We start from the raw sequence: 21,837 nt of genomic DNA, 5'->3' as shown, positions 1-21,837 counted from the left end.
CCCCCCACTCCCTTTAGCTTCCTACTGTTACAGCCTGAACCCCAACCTACATTATGCCCAGCTCCTGAAGACGCAGTCCTGCCACGCTGGAGAGTCTAACCCCATTCAAAACTCTCCCTGGGCCCCTTAAGACGGCCAAGATGGATCAGTAACGAGTGGCTCTTTCACTGTGCTGCCGTATCCCCCGGAGAGCGTCGAGCCTAACGTTAGAGCAAGAATATGCTTTTTAGCCCATCAGCTTGCCCGCAGTAATAAAATCATCCACTGCATTAAAGCAGGTACCTAGTTCCTCTCAGAGAAAATATGAGCGGTCAGGGATATACTGTAGCATCTTCAATACAAAACAACTGTTATTTAATCCAACTCCTTACTGGTAGTCTAAATGTGAAGTCCCTCATAGGCTGGCAGCTCTTATTATGTTAGTTGACGTCTTTTCTGCCATGTGAGATACGTAATTGCTCCTTGTAGGGGACATTCTCTCTGTGTTCGCCCTTCTTCTGCAGAGAGGTTCGAGTGCAGGGTCAGTGACAGCAGTCTCCCTACTCACAACACCGCCCGGCTGCCCCCGGGATAATTGGAGCCTGGTCTGAAATACACAACCCTTGATGTAGGCCTCAAACCCACAGCCCTCAGGTCTCAGGCCAAGCTTCACTTGGGTTCCTCCCCGGCCGTGTGGGCGGCAATACCACCTAGACTGAGTCAACACCACTGCCTATGACTTAATACATTCCTCGTCTTCCAGTGGAGGGGATTTATGAGGTGGCTCTGTGCACCGTGGCTCAGGTTCAGGTCGGCAAAGGGTTTCAGCTATCAGCTAGCGGCGGAGTGTTAGCAGCCCCGAGCTGCACCGTCCTGTGCTCCCATTCCTCATCCTGCTCTCATTCTCTCTCTCTACAGAGCAGAGGCCTGCAGAACTCAGACCTAGCTAACCCATTTCTATCACTACTCGACGATGCTCACTGAATCATGTGCATGCTCTTTCCTTCTGCGCTGCACTTGCTGGCTGTACGTGGTCTTACTCGGCCCATCTACCTGACCTCTGAGTTTTTATTTCTTATCAGAGTGTTTTGACCTCTTACTTTCTCATTGACTCGGACTTCTACAAACATGCGCACGCACACACATGCGCTCACAACCAGCAGTCCTTTCTAGTTTCAGTCTTCTTCATTCAGTGATTTTCCTGTTTCCCAAGACTGCTGCCAGCTCTACACACTGTGACTTTGCACTCTTTGAACCGCATGTCTGGTAAAGAAAGAGGCAGGGCCTATTCTAAATTCAGATACATACGCTTAACGGTCTCTGTCTCTCCCTGCTATCCTTTCTCCTTTACACACAGACACAGATTTTCTCTCCTCAGCTTGGTGCTCTGACTAGGCATTTCCTGGCTTCCATGTCTGGAACAGACAGCATCACTGCCCCGTACTGCAGGTTTTGGGGGTGGAACAAAGAGAGAGGGGAAAAAGCAGGGTTAGCAGAAGAAGCAGCAGCAGGAGACGAGAGCAAAAGAGAAGAAAGGGATAGCGCCATGTGTGCCAGGATGAGGAGTTAGCGCTGGCTCCCCTGTGGGGCCTGAGCTCTTGCTGCGGAGACTAAGCAACTGGATTTTAAACTTAAATGGCCAGCAAAATGCCAGACGGGGCTCGCCACACATCCTCCAGACACATAAGGTCAACGGGAGAGCTGCACAGAAAAGCGACATGTTTTTTTTTTGTTTTTTTTTTTTAAGTCATGCTTGGCAGCCCCAACCTTGCAGAGCAGATGTGACTTCTTCTTAACGCTAAGCCCCTTTGATAAACGGGTTGAATAATGTTCATTTTGCAACATCAGGGTTGTTGGGGTTTTTTTTTTTTTTTTTGCTGTTGTTGTCTGACTGAATCCGTCTGTCCGCCACGCTTCCTCAACTTTACCTTTTGATCTCCGGACTCCTGACGAGTCCTGTCCTGACTTGTTTGCTATGAAGCTCTGGGGTTTTTGTTGAGGACAGAAAATGCTGAGAATTTCTACCACACCCTGCTCAGGGCTTTAACAAGCTGCACACATGAAACACTTCTGTGGCAAACTGCTAATTTCCTTTTTGCCATAAGTAGTTGTGGTTTTTGGAAGAAGGCAACACACAGCTCTGTGTGTCCACTGTATTTGCGCGTGTGTGCTTCTCTCTATGTATACGGTATGTGTGTGTGTGTTTGATTGAACAGTGTTCATTGCAGGCCAGCCAAGGCAATATCTTGGGAGCCGCTTATGTTTACTCGGCCCCTGAATAGAGGTTGTTATCAGCCCTGGTCACGTTGCATGTTCTCATTCACATGCACTTGGATACAGTTTCGCATAGACACACAAACACACATGCACACACGCACAAAGAGCCTCTTTCCAACTCTCACACACACACACACATACCACGCACACGCAGACGCCCTCCCCCGAGTGGCCCAGTAGAAGGGCATGCCTTTGTCAGCAGATGTCAGGACGCAGGTGTGTGTTCCTGTGCCTCTTGCTCCATTCGTTTCATCCTCTTCTCCAGAGGCTTCCCATTTGTCTGTGGCCCTGTTTCATTTCAGCCCACTCCAATCTCCCCCCAAGAGGATGCCAGTGTGTCTGTAGTATTACAGGGAGAGGAGTGGAAAACAAACCCCCCCCCCCTTTACCAGTCAATGCTACTACCGGGCACCGGCACAACCTTTAAGATTAGATTAGTTAGACTTGGGTCTAGAAGTCACTGTGAGGTCGTCTTTAATGAGACGATTCTGTTTTGGTCTGTTTTCCACCCTCGTGTTCATTGTCTCTCGAGCCAGGCCTCATTATTTCTGTAACACTGCAAGAAATTCTTTTTTTTTTCTTTTCTTTTCTTTGAGAAAATACGAAGAGCGTTTGGCATAAAGCTCTACAAGTTTAAAGGTTTTGCTAAGGACATAAAAGGTTCTTATCCAATGACGTGAACAAGAAAGTGATAAGAGCTTTAAAGCAGTAAAAGTCGCTGGGATGTGTCATTGGCAGTTCTGCGCCGTCAGCATTTTTCAATAGCATAACATTATTGGCAATTGAACTGGTAAAATTCACTACCTGTGCAGTACACACACATGCAAGCGCACACACATAACAGTACCTCCCATTTCTGCTCGGAGATGGTGCGGTGGATGTAACATTAGGCTGGCCTTTCCAATTTATCCCCCCCCCCCTCCCCTCAACGCCTCATTGCAGACTTTAATGACTTCTGCAGAGTAACCGTTTAAAGAGCGCTAAGGGAGAATGATTGCTGGGACACGTGGAGCATTTATCAACCTCTGCAATAGGTGAATCCAAAGCTCAGGTGCCCACTCCCATGTGCCTGCCTACACTGTTCAGTAGTTCTCACCTTCAGACTTATCGCATATGAAACTTAAATATAGGAAGCTCATAAAGATGGCACCTAGGTATGAGTCGTCAGACAGCCGGTAATTGATGCGGCGCAATGAGCCTGTCAGCGAGAGAAGTGAATGAGCGACATCTATGTTAAGAACTGCGGACGAGGGCCGGACAGACATGAAGGCGTTCTCATAACAGTCGTTGACAGTGTCTGAAAGTAGCCTTAGGGCTTTCATCCTTCTCCTCCCTCCCATCAGCCAACCCCCCCCCCCATCTGCCGTCGCTCTACTTTTGCTCCCATTCAGGCTGCAACCTGACAACAAAGAGAGAGATGTGTTTAGCAGGCAGGTCTTTGCCAGTTTTTATCCTCCTGTCCACTGGAGCGGAGAAGTGAAAGACACTCTGTTTGTCTCTTCTGTTTGCGGTCTCCATCGAACCCCCCCACCGCCGCCACCCCCTCCTCACAGCCATCCATCCGCCCGGCAGGGGTGAGAGAGGGAGGATGGTGTTTTTACAAAGCAGGTTTAGCCGTAAACACTGGGCATGCTAAGTTTTGTCAACAAGGCCGAGAGCCGCTTAGATTTGCAGTAACATAAAATGATCTGAGGTTTGAATCTGGGTCAAAGGGAAGCGGGCCTAATAGGGATGTACCACCAACTGATCCAGCTTCAACCTAATCTTTCCATACCAACTTCAGAAATTAGAAAGCCATTTTAGATATTTAGCCTGTTTAGTCTCTAATCCCAGAATCTCTCATGTAGGATTGCCTTGTTGGCTAGCAACATTTCAGTAGTCTGGGATTGTCTCCTTTCCAGCCAGGACTCAGTATTCAGGAGTGCATTCAGCCCTCCATTATCCTTTGTTTCCTAACATCCGCTGGATTTTTTTTTTTCTCTTTTTGAGACATGTCTGCTTCCTCAGATTCCTATTCCTGTCAAGTTTGCTCTATCAGAAAATGTGCAGGAAGACTATTAAGGCAAGAGTTTTGGGGAAAGTTGGGGTGAGTCATTGCCAAGTCTAAGCATGACAAGCGCAGACAGACAGACAGGCTGCTGGAAGCCAGTAGTGCTTCCTGGACAGACTTTTGTCTGGCCCACAATTGATTGGGTCACCTCAGGGAAATGGGCTCGACCAAAACTGCATCGCATGCAACTTATCATTGTCCTCCCCTCTTGGTGGTGGATGTTTCCTAAAACTGATGGGAACAAGAGATACGCCTAAGGTGTAGATTTACACCACTAACACAGACTGTACAAGTCTGCCTGTCTGTTTCTGATAAGATTGCAAAAAGTTGAGTTATAATTATTGCATCAAGATCTTGATTTTTCATCCTTGAGATTATTCCAAGGTTGTTTGTCCAGTCAAGGATCCCTTACTAGGTATCCTTAGCCTTAACTTAGAATTGAATTCAGCTTGATGCATCTTCTACTATAGCACAGTGGGGGGATCCATATGCTTTGGCCTTCAATACTCTTTATAGCCTAATAAAGGAACTTAAGAACAGCATAATTTGAGGAGCGTCTAACATACAAATGTCTCCACACTAGTCAGTGGTGCACTAGTGAACCTACAAGTCGCTGCATAGTCATCCGCTCAGAACCATGGTTTCTTTGTCTCATACGCCCCACTCAGTGCCACAGTCTGTATGTGGCAGTGGTCCAGCTGTTGTCTTTGAGATACAGCAGCTGCATGGTTGGCGGGAGGGGGCCGTTTAAATGTATGTTTTTAAATAATTTGTATTTCATTAAAGTTTAAAGGAAGTTAGTGCAGCCATGCATATTTAAAATCCTCCCTTTTGACAGAAATCTAAAGCTATTGAGTTACCACTAGCGTAACGTGAAACGCAACAGTCATAGCAGTTCACACCTTACCTGCAGTGACATGGTGCGTTCCCTCCCATATCTCCGATGCAACTGGGTTTCTGAAAGGGAGGGCTACAGAGGCTCCTGTGAAACACGAGCACTCCTGATTCTCTGTGTGTCTGTGCGGCGGCTGCCTGCCAGAAGCAGCAGCCTAGGAGAGATTTGTTACATAGGAACTGTGGGCTATCACTAAGCTAGCATATGGCCGGGTGTTTATTGTAAAAGATAGAGGCCAAATGGGGGGGGGGGCGAATATGGAAGCTTATCACGTGTCACAGAACTCGTGTGGGCTGCAAAAAAAAGGGGGGATCTCATTCTATTATTTTCCATTAATTTGTCCACCCGTTGTGACAGCCTGTGGCAATGAAATGAACCAGGAGAAAAGAAAGTGATGTAGGGAAAGTGTGAGACACTAGAGCTCATGAAGAGAGATGGAAGCAGTAAAGTGATACACAGAATCCAGTCCCTTAGCAGCCTGGCACGTTTGCCAATCTATGCAGCTGCTTCACACTCACTTTAAGTTGCCTGTGATTGTGTGCGTTCGCCTTCGCAGACGCTACCAGTTGTCTTGACTGATGGCAGATGATTGTGCGTGTGTGCCTGTTTTTGTTTGACCTCAATAAAGTTGAGCAAATCGGAGAGAGATTAGGGTATTGTGCCGTGATGCCACTTCTTACTAACGGTATTACTTTATTATTAATCAGTTTTAACCTGTAATACACAGCGATTTCTTGTCAGCATGCCCAAACTGCATTAACTTGGTTAGCCAACGTCATGCAGCAGTTTGAATCGCCCCACTGCTGCATCACAACACATAAGGCTTTCCTGCTAACTGCTGCTACCACAAATCACCTCCTATCAGTTCTCTGGAAGCACTGAGCACAGCAGCGTACAACAGCTCATAGCTGTAGGGCTTTAACACAAACCAGCTCTTTTCTTTTATTAAATTTAATCCATTATACCCAGTGCTGGCTCTGTTTCATGTGATCCTTTGGCAGATTTTCAACTATTGTGCTTAGAATTGTGTATCAAACATTACTCAAGTCTGCATACGGCAACTCTGTGTTTGGAATCTGGGATTTTTTTCTTTTGTCTCTCTTTTTTCTAACAATGTGAAGGTTCTTACCATTCATTTGTTACCCTCTGCTTTTGGAAGCCAGTTGGGTATTTCTGTTTTTCTTCCAGCCAATTCTACATTACACAGCCTGACCTCCTTTTTATCTATGTTTTTAAATCATTTGTGGTCTCATCTGTTTCTCCTTCCCAGAGCTTTCCGTCAGACGAAGGGTGGCCGTTCGCCAAGTACCTGGGAGCATGTGGGCGCATGGTAGCTGTCAACTACGTGGGCGAGGAGCTGTGGAGCTTCTACAACGCACCCTGGGAGAAGAGGGTGGACTTGGCGCGTCAGTTGATGGACATCGCCGAGCAGCTCACCAACAACGACTTTGAGTTTGCCCTCTACCTGCTCGATGTCAGCTTTGACAACTTTGCGGTCGGCCCACGCGACGGGAAGGTCATCGTTGTTGACGCGGAGAATGTTCTTGTGGCAGACAAAAGGCTGATCAAGCAGAGTGAGTAGTGGCTTCCATCATTACCTGAACACATGTGCTCGCCGTGCGTGGGTGTATGTCCATATGTCTGCGAGTTATGCCTAGTGCAGCTCATTCTTCCAGTTGCCATGACAATTCCTTGTTCGCCAACATGCATGTGTATCACGCCTTTAAGCATTACTTGCTCTGGAGCTATATAAGAAGATAAATGCTGTTTATTTGTACAGTAGAGTATTTACTTTAATCCTTCAACTACTTCACACTCAAAGTATGCAGCTGTCGTTGGGTGTTTTTTACACTGTAAGATTGCTTCTCTAAAACTGTAAAAGGGATAATTAACCATTAATTTATTCATAACATCTCTAGTCATGCAGTGGTTGTTCCTCCTCTCAGTCCTCAAACTGTTCATCACAGACTTCCTCAAAAGCCAGAGTGCGATTCAAACACTGACCACAGCTTGGGTTCTCTAGAAAACAGCGCACTTTATGTCAGAACTATAATTGCCAACTGTAGCTTATGAGGCAGCAACGAAGGTTCGAGGAAAGGTCTCGAGAGACAGACGGCTGTGGGCAAATCTGCACATGCTCGAAGCCTCCTCTCTTCTAAGAATACACTCCTCCAGCACCCCTTCCGCCTCCGACACGCTCGTCCCCATCAAAGCAAAGATCTTTTGGATAACAAGCCATCTCCGCTGCCCTAGTTTTTTTTATTTTTTTTTTGCCTCTCAGAATAAACCTCTTAACAAGGACAGAGAAAGCTATACATCACACACTCGGTGTGGCAGGTTCCTAACCCTCCGTCCCCCTTCCCAGGGCTACTTCAAAGAGAGGGACGACCACCCAGCCAGGCTCTTAGATTTGTCCCTTACTGCAGAAATCCTATTAAAGTGATAAACTGTTGTGTCGTTAGGTACTGAGGTTCCACTATTGTACCCTGTGACAGATATGAACTATTGTCTGGGTGGGTGTGTGTGTGTGTGTGAGAAAGGTAGTGTGTGTATGTACGTGGTTGGAGGGGAAGTATTGTGATGAATTTATCCTGAGATAAAGTGCCGCTTTGCCAAATTACAAGATCTGACACCAGAAAACCGCAAATAGATGTACAACATGTCAAGGTACTCTGACATGCCCTGTAGTCTTTCCCCTCGAGTTTGTGCTTGAATTCCTGTGTGATTATGTTGGGGTCTGTGCACGTGTGTGTGTGTGTGCACCGTGCTCAAAAGTGTATATATTCACCTTATTGCCAGTAGCTTCAATTTTCCACCCTGTCACAGTAGCCCCGAAGCACAATCCAGGTTGAGACCGCCTTTGTCTGGCCGACACATTTGGAGCTTGACGACTCAAGCTGCTTACCCTGGCCATTCAGAGTTTAAGCCTCAAGACTGTTTACGTGCTTCTCGCGTGTTTGTGTGTCGGATCTGTTTGTGTGTCTGTGCGTGCCAAGTGCCGGGGCGCAGCAGGAAGAAAGAGGGATGACGGCGGTAATGAGCATTACGAGGTCACGGCCATGTGTCGGACAGCAGTAGGAAACAGGCGCGGTAACCTCCCAAGGCTCCACAAGCAGAGAATCCAATCCCTACAATTAGAGCCTGAGATTGAAAGCGAGTTAAAGTGCGCGGCGCCAATCTCATCAGTCTAAACTGAGGCCAATTGATTTGCAAATCAAACACGCAGAAAGCCACGCGCAGTTCCACCCTCTCGTTAGTAGGCACCCATATTGATGCGCCGGGGTTTTCGGCGAGATAAAAACGCACGCCGTGTTCAAGTGGTGCCGTGCGTCGTGTGTTTGCACAGTCCACTGGTGCGAAAGGAACCATTCCCCATCATTGAGTTTATAGCATTTGAGGATGGTTTCACCCCCAGTGGTTTTTGGAAACACATGCTGTATAATGTAACGCACACTTCACTCACTCTCATTCTCTTCTCTCCCGACACGGTCGCTCGCTGGCTTACACAAACACGCGCACAATTGCAACAGCACTTGAAACACTCACACAGTCTCTCTTTCTCTCTCTCTCTTTCTCTCACATTCAATAATGCACGCTAACACAGGCATGCATTGTTAAAACCGGCTCGTACTCTTGAATGCCACCGGTAAGGCCGCGCTAACAAGCATTTCAGGCCCAGTGTCCCTTCTCAATGTAGCCCTGGGAAGGAGGGAGTGAGGTGAATGTATACAAGTCCGACCTGAGCTCCCTAACATGGAAGGTACCGGATACGCATGAGATGAGATGAGGGATAGGCAGCCCAACCCTCGTCCGTCGCTCTCCCGCTCATTTGAATTGGAAATGATTTCATTTGCTTTGGAAATGTTGGAGTGTTTTTTACACTCGGGCCTGCAGTAAGAGTGGAACAGAGGGGATTGTGGTGCTAGTAAATAGGCCCCAGACTTGTTTCAGCTTTCAGTTGAGACTTAAAGTAGTTTTTTTGCTGTGCTCATCTTCGTCCTTGAGTATAAACCTTCTCCCTTCTTGTTCTTTTTAGGCTTTCTGTCTGACTGCTGTGGGTGTCTGTGCGTGCGTGTGCGTGTGTGTGTGTGTGTGTGTGTGTTCGTTCGAGTGCGAGTGAACAAGAATAAGACACTCTCCTGATGCCATCTGTCAATCAGCACTGAGGTGTGATGCATGGCCAGCTCTGAAACATTAATTGCTTTCATCTCACCTTGCTGCTTATACGCTCCCATCTTTATGTATGTGTGTGCGTGCGCGCGCGCGCGCTCATGGCACGCATACGCAGGCCGATCCATCTTCATCACCCACACTGATTGAGGTTGATGTGCCCCTCCTCTTTCAGGGGGCCACAGGGGCCCCTTGCTAACAGGGCAGCGCTGGGTGTTTGATTGAGTTGTTCTGATGAGCCAGAGGAGAAGTGCATTACAGCGCTGATACACTGATTATGTGTTTGCATCCTCTGCCCCCCTCCCAACAATGTTATCGATCTGCTTTTTAATGCACAAACCAATAGCTCTCTCATCATTCCAGGTTATTTTCTTGGCTCCCTCCTTTCCCAGCACAATCCTCTAAAGAGAAAAAGCAACGTGAAATGAGCTGGAGAAAGAATTTTATTTGCTCAATAAATCTGGAAAGTGGTTCATTTCTGTCAAATGAAACGCTAGATGAGTTGTTTGGCTGTGTGCTTTGAAAAAGAATTTCCTGTTAGTGCCCGTGGGATGTCAAAAGTGGCACCTCAGCCTTGTCAGCATCTGGTCAGGTTCAGTTCTCTGGTAATACTTTTTAACCTTGAATAAATAGTTATTCTTCATGATCAGACGTAGTCAAATAGTTGGTTTGTTACACATTTTCCATAGTTGTTAACATTTTGACAGTTATCGTGGTGAAAGGAAAAATGCTTTTACTCCACAGGGAAGCCATCTAAAATGTTAGCTGCAAGCTCAAACTGGTTGGAACTCCCAAGCTTTATGCAAAAAAAAAAATATATATAAATGCATATTTCTTTGTAATAGTCCCTGGATATTTTGGCTGTTTAGTTTTGGTCAGACAACGTTTGCAAGATCTTATTACATATTCACCTCCTGAAGGTTGTAAGAAACAAGCTTACGATCCAATAAATGTTTTTATACATTTGAAATGAATGTTGTGCATCTACAGCTCTATTAATATTATTGACTATTTTTATGATCGGTAGGTTTTTTACTGCGGTGTGTCTCACTCTTTCTCTCTCCGTCTCTCCGCAGACAAGCCAGAAAACTACGACGTGTGGTACGAGAGCCGCTTTGAGGAGTGTGACAGAGAGGCCTGCCTGTCTTTCTCTAAGGACTCCCTCTGCTCCAGGGTCACCGTGGACCACAACTACTATGCCGTGTGCCAGAACCTGCTGTCGCGGTACGCTACGTGGCGGGGCACCACTGGAGGCCTCCTCCACGACCCCCCCGCCCACATAGCCAAAGATGGACAACTCGAGGCCCTGTTGGACGAGTGCACCAAACCCAAAAAGCGTTACGGCCGCTTCCAGGCGGCCAAGGAACTGCGCGAATACCTCACGCAGCTAGCTGCCGCTTCCTCCTCTGCCACGGCCAGGTAATGAATGGAGTCGGCGTTAGCCCGACGCACTGACAGACTGGATCCTGTACTCTTTATCTCCGGACTCTCGAGATCCTGGTTCTTGTACATGATGTCATTCGCTCCCCCCTTTGTGCACTGGAGGTGGAAAGTGTTAGAGGTCTTGCATCAGGAAGTGTAAGAATCAAACTTGAAAGCAGATTTGTTAAAGCTCTGGCTTTTACCTGACTTTGCTCTTGTGTAAAAAAGGAGTGTGGCGCTAAGAGATTCCAGTTAGAACCAGGATAGAGAGGGGATAGAGGTAACCTCTTCTCTCCCAGGGTGGGCTGCCACCCTCGGGGTGGGGAGGGGGAGGGGGAGAAAGGGCTCTGGCAAACGCGTCCTTCACTGGACCCAGGCTACCGCAAACCAGAGCATCCAAGCAACAACAGCAGCAGCAACAACATCGCACAGCCCTGACCACATTCATCCTCCCGGTCACTCCTCAATCTATCAGAACTGTTGTGTTTGATAACATTGAATCTTAACACCGGTTTCATTTTGCCCCCAGGAACTCGTTTGGTTGTTTTTTTGTTTTTTTTCAGGGGTGAATTTAAGTAGATTGGTGCGTTTACAATTTTGCTGTGCCATGGCTTTTTTTTCTCTCTCTGTAGAATGGCTGCAGGGAAGGCGAAGGTAGCATGAATCTCCTGCTGTCAGGCAGCAGGGAAGGCCAAACTACAGAAGGTAGAGAGGAGAGGCAGGGGGTTGGAGCTTTGGTTTTCACGCTGGAGAAAAAGAAAACCCTTGACGGCTATATAAGTCTAATTTCCTGCTACTCCAATCAATCACTTGATTTCCAGGTTCCAAGATTGTGGCAATCATCTTTCTTTTTTTTTTCTATGTGCGTTTTTTTTTCTTTCCCCTTTTTAATAGGAAACCGAGAGCGAGTAAGACAGCTGCACATAGGAAAAGGAAGGGAATAATTGGACAGTGGTGGTCCCTCGATGCAGATGTGCCTATACCAAAGAGGCTATATATAATATTAGGAACCCTGAGCAGTACAGAATGACAGCACCTTTCCCTCCAGTTGTTCCCAACTAGAGCTGTCCAAAGGAACCGTAATGTGTACACAATCTCATATGAGCTGGCAGGTCTGCATAAAGACTTTTCCCAATAAAAACCTAATCCAGTATCCAAGTATGCAATTCAAAGATTGGCTTTAATCTCCCATATGATTGACAAATGAAGACAGATAGGCACAGACATGTTTTTCTTCCAACAAGGTGAACATTTTTTTTGAATTAAATGACAGAAGATGAGGTGATTCTGAAGAGGACTGTAAACGCAATAAAACAGCAAAGTATTGGCTTCCAGTGCCAAATTCTCTTTAAAATGTCTGTAATTGATAAATGAATCCTATTGTCAAACTTCTCCCACTAGTGTCAAGTGCAGTAAGCTCTATCGAGTAAATGTTGGAGAGAAAAAAAAAAAAGGGCGAATGAAGATATCCTAAATTACTTCTTTGCTCTAGAACTGGCTACTGACCTGCACTTTGAAATTTTGCAGCCCAGAACATTTCTGTTGAATAATTAAACACTCAGCACCACTTAGAGGTTGGGTTGATTTTACACTTGGCGGACTGACAAATTAAAACATATTCACAAATATAGGCCCATTTGGTAACGGATTATGAGAGATCTTACATAAATGACATTTTTTCCTTTCTAAAACGACTGGCTCCATCTGTTATTTAGGTTGTCTGTCTTGATATTGTGAATCAGACGCTAAATGCCCAGAGGAGTGATGTGTATCACGGTCAATAATCAAGTAAATATGAGCCACTCCATTTGTGGGGAAACTAGAAAGCACAGCAGTTGCTTTTTGGCCTTCTTGCAAGACCCGGGGAACTGACGTGACCCTTGTCAGTCAGGAAAAGCAATAAAGAGAAGTTTGGCGAATGGATTTCTGGTTTTGAAACAGACCTCCTCCCCCCAACCCCTCTTTGTTGTGTCAGATATGTTTCCCCTGTCTGGAGGATGTTGAACCTGGAGGGATTTGTACGTGCGTAACTAACTGTCCACTTTTGTACTGTAATTTTTCTTTTGAGTATTATATCAGCATTGTCTGATTTTTCCTGTGCCTTTCATTCAAAAGTTGTATTGACAACTTTTAGTGGGTTTAAATATTAAAATAAAAAGAAGATATATATATATATAGATATATTCACTTCCGCTCTGTGTGGACTCTTTGATTCTGTCTCAATCTTTATTCATTTATTAATCTTTAATCATTATTTCCTGTGTAAGTTACTGGCCATTTGGCTTTAGTTCCTATTGCCTTTTTAAAATTTGATTTACTGTGGCACAGCTGGATGTCAGTGTTTGCCAATTCCTGTTCCTTTTTTCTCATTCCTCCTCCTTGGTTTTGATCTTTTATATCTTCATCTTTCCTCTAATTTGGATCCTAGCCCAAGTTCCCTTTGTTGTGCTCTCCACTCAACTAGGATGCAAGTCCTTCTCTTTTATCCTTATTTGGGGAGATCATTTTTGAAACGGTTTACTGTGGCTGTGTGGAATTTTGTGTGAAATGTTTTTTTTACAAGTACATTATATTAAAATTTTAAAGCCTGACATTCAGAGGAGCTGTAATTATAAAACACACAAGATAAACATTACTGTATGCTGGCACACATGCAAAAATAATCACCACCACTTAGATTTTATTTTTTAATTCAACACTCTTTTCCTACTTATTATTTCTGTGTGTGTGGTATTTTTGGTGTGTGTGGAGTGTGGTCTTTGCTAATTCAATAGCTCTTTGGTCTACCTCTGTCTGTCTTGAGCCAGCTCATGCTCGTAGCATAAAAGCCTGTGGTGGAACAAAGTAGCGCTCGAGCCAGAACCAAAATTAGAAGCAACATGACTGACACTCTCTGCCTCTCCTTTTTGTCTCTTTTTTGTCTCCCTCTCTCTCCATGGTCATTTCTCCACCTCTTCCCTTCTCCGTCTCCTCTGTAATTGTGCTTCTCTTTGACACACCCACTGGTTTGTGTGGAGAGTTGATGTCACACTCATTGTGGTGAAGTGCTGTTTAGCCCTCTGCACTGTAGCTACACTTAGCCCCGGCTGATGAATGGCTCCGGGGTTGGTTGGCTATAAGAAAACACCACAGAAAAAAGTAATGGGGCACCTGGCGCTCCACTGCCGCCCTCTGAGTTTAAATAAACATGAAGCAATTTCAAGGGCCAGCCACTGGGGAGTTCATGCATTGGACACAGAGAGGAAGAAGGTGGAAATGTTTGTGTTTTTTTTGTTTGTTTTTTTCAAACTTAAAAAGACAATATGGTTGTGGAGGAAAAGCATCTGGAAATGTGTAAACTCTAAACTACAGCAAATAGAACCCCAGAAATTTCCTCGCTGCACTATCCAATTTGCTGCAAGTGAGTTCGCCTCCATAAATTGCAGTCTAAGTTGTCAAAGCCGCAGCGGAGGCGAGAGCGGCTTATTTCTGCGTATTTTGCAGCGTTGCAGCCACGACCCCAAAGGAAGAGTGGATTTAGTTCTAATTCATCTACCAGTGGTGGAGGGGATGGGGGTAGCATTACAAACAGGTAGGAAGCGATTGTGCCGTCGGTCATGTGACTGCCTTCGTCATATCAGCAGGCGTTCTGCAAATCCAAAGCATTTTGAAATCCACCCCCCGAATTCCAGCTTATCAGCACGAGGGAAGTCTGAAAGGCAGAGGTGGAAAGGCATTGTAAAGTGTTCCGCAACCATATTATCTAAATCTCTACATGACTTTAGCCTCGCCTGTCATATTCCAAACCTGGCAAACTGCTGATATCTTATTCAGGTCATAAACTGAAAGAGAGGAGGGGAGAGTGAGAGAGCCCGCCATATGTTAGATTACAGCAACAAAAGGGGATGAAAAATGAGCAACGACAAAAAAAAAGAGAAAGTTTCTTGGTTGCTTTTGCTTGGCTAACATGATGTAAAGTCTATTTCATGCTCTGGCAAGCCCCAGGGAGAGGCAGCCATTTTTAGAACCAAAATGACCTATATTTTTTTTAGAAGTGGGGGGGGGGGGCAAATAGATTTGGCCAGTGCTGAGGGTGGGTTATGAATAACAACGTGTGAAGCACTGTCAGGCAGCGCTTGCCCGTGTGCACATGGTCTCTTGTTTTGGGGGCTTTTCCGGGTTTGGCTGGGGCTCAGGAGAACACTCTGAAGACTCTTTGTGAGCGCCTCCTGGAAAATCATCACTAATGCAACGCAGGAGTTGCTAGAAGCAATGTTCCTGTCAGACTGCTTACATCCCTTCAACATGGTTATGTCACTCTCACATCTATTATGCCTCATTTAGATAGCACTCTGCTTCTGAGGCTTTTTTATTTATTTATTTTTTTTTAAAGCTGTCGCACACTTCAGCCCGACACAAAAATCCAGTGCTAAAGTTATTTGTTGTTTGGAAGTACAGCGACAGTGCCTGACAAGGGCTAAAAGGACTCATCTTGAGAGTCAGGTTATTTGAATTTTTAGTAAGTTAAGCTGGTTTTAGGTTGATCTTCTAGTTCTGCACATTTTGACATCTGAAGGCGCTTATGGAGGAAAAGAGAGCCCAAGAAAGCAATCTCGTCATTAAAGGCCAAGGGCACTCAGGGTGAGCTATACCTCTTTAACAACCCCCCCCTTAAAGTGGAGCTTGGGAGTGTGTTTATCATAGGCACATAATCTATGGGCAGAATTTGATGACTGCAATATCAAGCAAGCCTTTTGCACACCGTATGCTGCGTTGGCTTCACTTTGAATGACATGACCTTTCAAGTTCAAGAAAAAAAATGACTTTCACTTTGAATTAATCTCATTTGCGAAGGTGTCGTCATGTTCAGTTGAATGCTTATTAACAGCATATGTCAGCCATTGAAGAGATCTGGCAATCAGGCAGTTTGCAACATGAGGCAACCAACAGAGCTCCAAAGAGGACAAATCATCTGTGTCCAAACAGAAAAAACTGCCAAATTACTCAATATGTCAAGAGGAACTGTCTGGAAAATCATGACCAAGTGAGGCAAGCTGCACACACAAAGAGGAACAACTGTCACGAGTTGAAACCAACCAACAGAGACGTCAAGGAGGGTGACAAAAACTATTTTACAACAGTGTTTGAATGGTTAGCTTCCTGCTAACCAATTCCAATTGTAATTCTTTATAATAAATAATAAATAAATAATTATTGAGCTTTACTAAATCTCACAGAAGTTTAATCACAGCAAATATGGCCCCTCCTCTGCCTTCGTTCCTGAACCGTCCTCCCTTTTTTTTAAAAATTTGTTCTCCCTTTTTCTGGCTGGGGAAATGTGTACAGCTCCTGCCTCTTCACCATCTCACCACCGCACCTACCGTTGCCCTTTTGTCTCACACATGATACCTGCAACCAAAACACACATGCACACTCACCTAATGGAGCCCGCGCTGTGCGTCCCTCTCCCAGCTATCGAGGGGGAGGAGGTCAGTGGTGCTATCAGGGGAGCTTATCCAGCAGGAGACCGGCGTGCTCACAATCCCATTACCCACCCGTGCAGCAGTTTAGACCCACATTATCATCTGCCTTGGAGGGGCTCGCTTGGACAAATGATTGGAACTCCTCATCTCCCATCCCCCCACTCCCCACCCACGTCTCCCCAGGCACATTAGCTGACACCCAGGGCTATGATTATAAACATCATTTATTCAGCAGACTCACTTATCCAGGCTTGTATTCATCGCCACAAAAGACAAAATATTATCCCCGGCGCACGCAGATCAGTATGAGCACCGGCAGTCTAGATAGCAGAGGATGCCAATCGCACATCGTCGCGCAATGAATCAAACTCTGATGTGCACATCTGTTCAAAATCGAGGATTTATTTCAATTTTTCAGGGCGTCTGCAGTGAAGCTGAGATAAGAATTTTGTAAAAAATAAAAATCTTATCGCTTGCCATATGGTACACTGTGACTCAAGCAAGATGTAATTAGCATTTAGCAAGTTGGATATGATACTAGGTGACATTTGCACTGATTGTGGTAACTGTTCACGCTTCCACTTCAGAGGCAGCCTACTGACTGTTGGCAGGGAGGGACGCCGCCACAGCACTCAAGATAAGATAAATCAAACATGTCTATATGAACAGACTGAACTGCATGCCTGTAAAAGCCTATAACCGACTACAGCCCTTCACCTGTCCTACCCTCGTTGGTGCACCCTAATGATATGCTTATTTTCCCTGCCCTCCAGAGCATGGAAAGAACGGCACATCTGACATGAGCCTGGCCCTAGACCGAGGTCTTTAACACTTTCCTGGGGCTATATTTACTTCTCTGTGACCTCACATGGCATCTCCCCTATGCCTGTGAAAAGCAGTGCTAAAATCCTTGGTGCTTTACACATTTGGCCCGCAGGCAGCAGCCGAACTGCAGCCCAGCTCACTCTGGAGGCATCCATCAATTAGTGACACTTGGGTGGACAAAATGGAACATTTTCTCTCATGACTGTCCACCTCATTGAGTGACATTTGGCTAAAGCTGATAAGCCGATGATTCTGTCCCTCTCACTGAATTTTCCATGTCAGCTCTGCAAAGGAATTAACAGTGCACAGGTAGTATGAAAGCGGATACCCCTGGAAACAAGTACACCACACCCTCTCTCATCATGATTCCACTCTGCAGGCAACATGATTAGGTTACTTGCAGTCAAATGTATTTATTTCCAATAGAGCAAAGTGACCTGGGAAAACATGCATCCTTTCTTGTTCTTCTGCCAATGTGCATTTGTTTCATGAACAATAGTTCCCCTCTGACAAGTGCAAAATTGATGAAATGTTGATTACAGCTATTCAAAGATTCCCAGCTCTCTACATATTTGATTTGAAGCACTACAGGAGTAAACATTTGAAAAACAACGCTTGAGCAAATACTGGACACACATCTATCGTTTGGGTCGATAGTGACCTCTGAGGCTATTTTATTTTTAAGTTTTTGATTAATGCTTCAGATATGTTGACTCAAATCAAAAACTCAAATGTGGGAAAAAAGCTAGTAGCACAGCAGCAAAAAAATATATAATTGTCCAAAAACATCATTATATGCATACAATCAGCGCCTTTTGCACATCCAGAAATGATCAAAATCTCACCATGTGCATCATCAAACGGCAGCTCTCGCACTCTAAATGATAACAAATGCATGGTTGGACACCACTGTTTGCCATTGTCTGTGTTTGGCCTGTCTCAAAAAGAGTGCAAGATGATATTTGAAAAATAAATCTCCATTCAGAAGCTGTTTCGTCCATCTGCCGGGGTCAGACCTGCAGCTATTATGCTCAGCCTGCTCTTCCCTCCAACCTCTCATCTGCCCACCAGCCAGTCTGACACTGTGCGGATCGTGGAATGCACCACAGATGTGAGCTAGCATGTAGCGCACACTCGCGCCATGCCACAGCCTACCACGCTGACAGAGACTTCAAACAACTCTGTTAGTGCACCACAAAGGGATTCACCAGACGTCAAAGCAGCCAACAAGGAACGACAGACAATTATTTTCACAGTTTCCCTAGTCAGCTGCTGCCGCTGCTGGTGCTGCTGTTGCACAGAGATTGTGGCTTGCATGTGCAAGCAGAGCACTCCAGAGAAACTGCATAATAAGCAATTCAAAGCTGTCGTTCAAATGCTGAGACATGATGCACACAGGCCTACAGCGGGCTGGACAGCAATTTGTTGAGTAGTTATGGTGTCTGACTGCCAAGTCTTGCCTTTTGCGTAAGTGTGTGTGTAAGAGAGAGAGAGAGAGAGAGAGAGAGAAGGAGATGGTGTTGAGTGCATCCACATGTTCAGACAAAACATGACCTGTCTTCCTCCGCCAACAGCCCACACTTTCATTTTATGGCTCCCTTCTAGCTTTGAAAAACATCATATGAAGTTGAAGAATTCTTTTCATCTAATACCAGTTCTTTTTTAACTTTCAAATAGATAATAAAGATAATAGATACAAAGATTTTTTTAGAAGAATTATATCCTTTAATCCTGACAATAAAGTACTGGTTGTTAACTGCTTATCTCTGGTCAATTGTGAGTTCCAGATGACCTGTTTGCTGTTTCATTCTTTCTAAGTTGGCATCAAAAACAGCAGGACAGTCAGAGTTAAGAGAAAATTAGATTTGAGCACAGGGGAGCAAAGTGCAAAAGTCTGACCTTGGAAGTGACATACTGCACAAATTGGATCTTGACTGGCCAATCAGAGACTTTACAGGAACGAAAGGGAGATATAAAAAGGTGTTGAAAGTAACTGCAGACTTTTACTGAGCTGAAGTATAAGGACCATGCAGTCTGGTATTCTAGGTGGTATTTACACCCTGTTATATTAAATATGTTATGCATTTGCATTTCACACTAAGTTTTAAATATTATGACTCATTTTATACACAGAGCTTGCGACAGGACTGGTGTTCAATTATGCAGGTGAAATTGTGATTTTCAGCACTCACACCATAGTATCCTACAAGGAAAAACCATGTGTCAAGTCTGCCCTCACATGACATGACAGATTTAATGATCTTTACTTAATGAGGCAAAAGTGCCATCTTGAGAGTTGGAAAATATGAAAAACCAGAAAGAAATGTAATTAATTCTGACTGAGTGAAATTCTGGATTTTAGAATTTATTTTGTAATTGACAGTTCACTAAACCTGCTACCTCGTTAAAGTAATTGTCCAATCATTATCTGAAGCGGTGTACAGGTGGCAGACCGATACTCAGTGTATAGAGATTTTGGATGGTGGTATATATTTTAATACTACCCAAAAGCAAAAATATAAGAGACAAAAATGAATGTTTATCTCATTTATTATCATTATTATTAGCAGATCAAACTATCTTAATATCTACTACCCTAACCCAAAAACCCTTTCATACTACATAAGCATTATTTTATGGAGTTACAGGATACATTAATTGTTTCAGTATGTACAAGACACACTGTTTGCCCTGCTGCTGCCTGCCAAGCCGTACAGAAGTATCCACTGCCATACTACCAGACTACAGAGCAGCTTCTTTCATCAAGGTGCAAGACTCAAACCATAAATAATAGTTATTTTTTATTTTGTGTCTAGCTTAAAGGAACTACAGCTTGCATTTCACTGTACAGTCCTGTGTTACAGAATGATAAATAAATGAACTTTGCATTGCTTTTTCTTTATATTCATGTCTTCTGTTATTAATTGGCGTGGATGTTGAGTGTGTGGATGGAGCTAACATTAGCTTAATTAGTTTGCTGTCTACAGCTGTTGTACAATGTTGTTTAAAAAAAATCATTAGTAATGACTAGATGCCTGCTTTAGTCTACGTCTAAAATCAAAGATCCATTGTTTAGAAACGTTAAAAGGAATTGATTGGAAAATCTGCCTCTAGTGTTGTGTCAAATCTTTTTTTTCTGATCATACCAGGATCCATTAGCTGTTGCTTCTATACACTCTAGAATCTAGTCTTGTTTTCATTGTGCTCCAATGCCTGGCTGTGGATGAATTAAAAATGAATGATATAAGCATAGATCCCTAAACAACAGCCCCACCAGAGCCATGCTGAAAGATTTAAAGAAATTCTACCAGGTTGTTAATTGTGTCTTGGATGGAAAATTGTGAAAAAGGTGCTTTATATGCTATATTTAATATAACCTTAATCAAGAAAGAAATAAAGTCTGTGGAAGAAGCTTCCCTTCCACTGGTCATGAAAAGTCATAAAAGACAGAAAAGATGAGGAGAAAGACCATTTTTACTCACAGATAACAGCAAATAGAGGAGAAAGATATACTGTAGGGCATTTCAGAGAGCTATGAAAGCATAGTTGGCATTGGGTGTACTTTAGTTCTAAGAAAAGAAAGAATGAATTGTGCATTTGTGAGGATTGTGCACACACGTGTATGTATGTCGTATGACATTTACATCTGTTTTTGATGCTGCTGCAGTGTACAACTATTACTTCACAAAAAGAATTCACCTACAGTTCAGAATAGCATTGGTTTAATATGTAGCTTCATCTCTTCCATATGTCCATATAGAATACTCATGTATAATAGATGCAGAAAGTTTTATTTATTTATTAATGTATACTGGGTTTGTTGTTGAGGGGCTCCAACTGGCTCAAGGGGCGCCGGCCAATTTAATTCTTGTGTGTGTGTGCTTGTGTGTGTGCATAAATATGTGTCTGCGTGAGCAAGAGATGATAATAAATATGGACTATTCTCTTTGTAGTATCATTAAAAAAACATTAAAAAAACATTAAACCTGAAAGCCACCATGATTTGAATCTCCATCAGAGATTTGAAATCCAGTCAGGTTACTGTAGCCAAAACAAGAAGCCAAGTTTTTCTTCCATATTTCATCCCGGAACTTGCCCTTTTATGAGGAGAAATAAATATGTCAATGTGTATGTGTCACACTGTATTAACTGTTGTATCGAACTGATCAATAGATGGGCGTTAATATAGCGTGGACGAAAAACAAGTAGGAACTCGGCATGCTCAGATCCACAGTCATGAAGAACTAAAGATGTATTGAATGGAGTAAAGCGTTTTAAGGGGAAAATGAATCAATTCCCTGTCTGTCCACTAATCTGATGTACTTCAGTTGATAAGATAGAATGCGATCAAAACCAACACTTCAAATTACTAGAACTCCTTTCCCTTTATTTGAACCTGTGGCAGAAAAGGTTCAATACACATCCAAAACCAATTGATGAGGGGAATGAAGGGTACCATCAGGAAGACGCTTGGATGAGATGAAATCTAATGCTGAAATAAAGCAGCACAAAGGATTAGATGCGGTTAGGCACTCAGAGATCGCAGGAACAAAAGGATTAGCCTGAGAGGGGGATGTGGGTCACACCAGATAGCAGACAGTGAAACCAGCCAGTCAGCCTGCCCCGAGGCCTTCACATAATCCACCATGGATGGTGAGGGTTGTGCAGGCCATGTGCTGGCAGGAGTGTAAGGGAGGGGAGGGGGGGAGGGTGAGCAGTTGGGTCAGAGGTGTTAGGGTTGTGTGGTTTTTATTGGG

At 44.3% G+C, this 21,837-nt stretch overlaps 1 protein-coding gene across 1 annotated transcript in view; it reads left to right on the top strand.

The window, feature by feature from the left end:
- Positions 1–12,980, top strand: part of dipk2ab (divergent protein kinase domain 2Ab) — a 25,070-nt gene extending 12,090 nt beyond the window's left edge. Inside the window, exons 3-4 of the mRNA XM_035654033.1 lie at positions 6,472–6,775; positions 10,448–12,980. Of these exons, the coding sequence (XP_035509926.1) occupies positions 6,472–6,775; positions 10,448–10,794 (651 nt within the window). The 3' untranslated portion in view covers positions 10,795–12,980. The remainder of the gene's footprint in view (positions 1–6,471; positions 6,776–10,447) is intronic.
- The last annotated feature ends 8,857 nt before the right edge of the window (positions 12,981–21,837 follow it).

This window comes from Morone saxatilis, unplaced genomic scaffold (assembly GCF_004916995.1).
Source record: "Morone saxatilis isolate NCDOM2014 unplaced genomic scaffold, NCSU_SB_2.0 Contig0, whole genome shotgun sequence".
Taxonomy (NCBI): domain Eukaryota; kingdom Metazoa; phylum Chordata; class Actinopteri; family Moronidae; genus Morone; species Morone saxatilis.
Note: the sequence above shows the minus strand (reverse complement) of the source record. Positions and strands in the feature narration are given on the sequence as shown.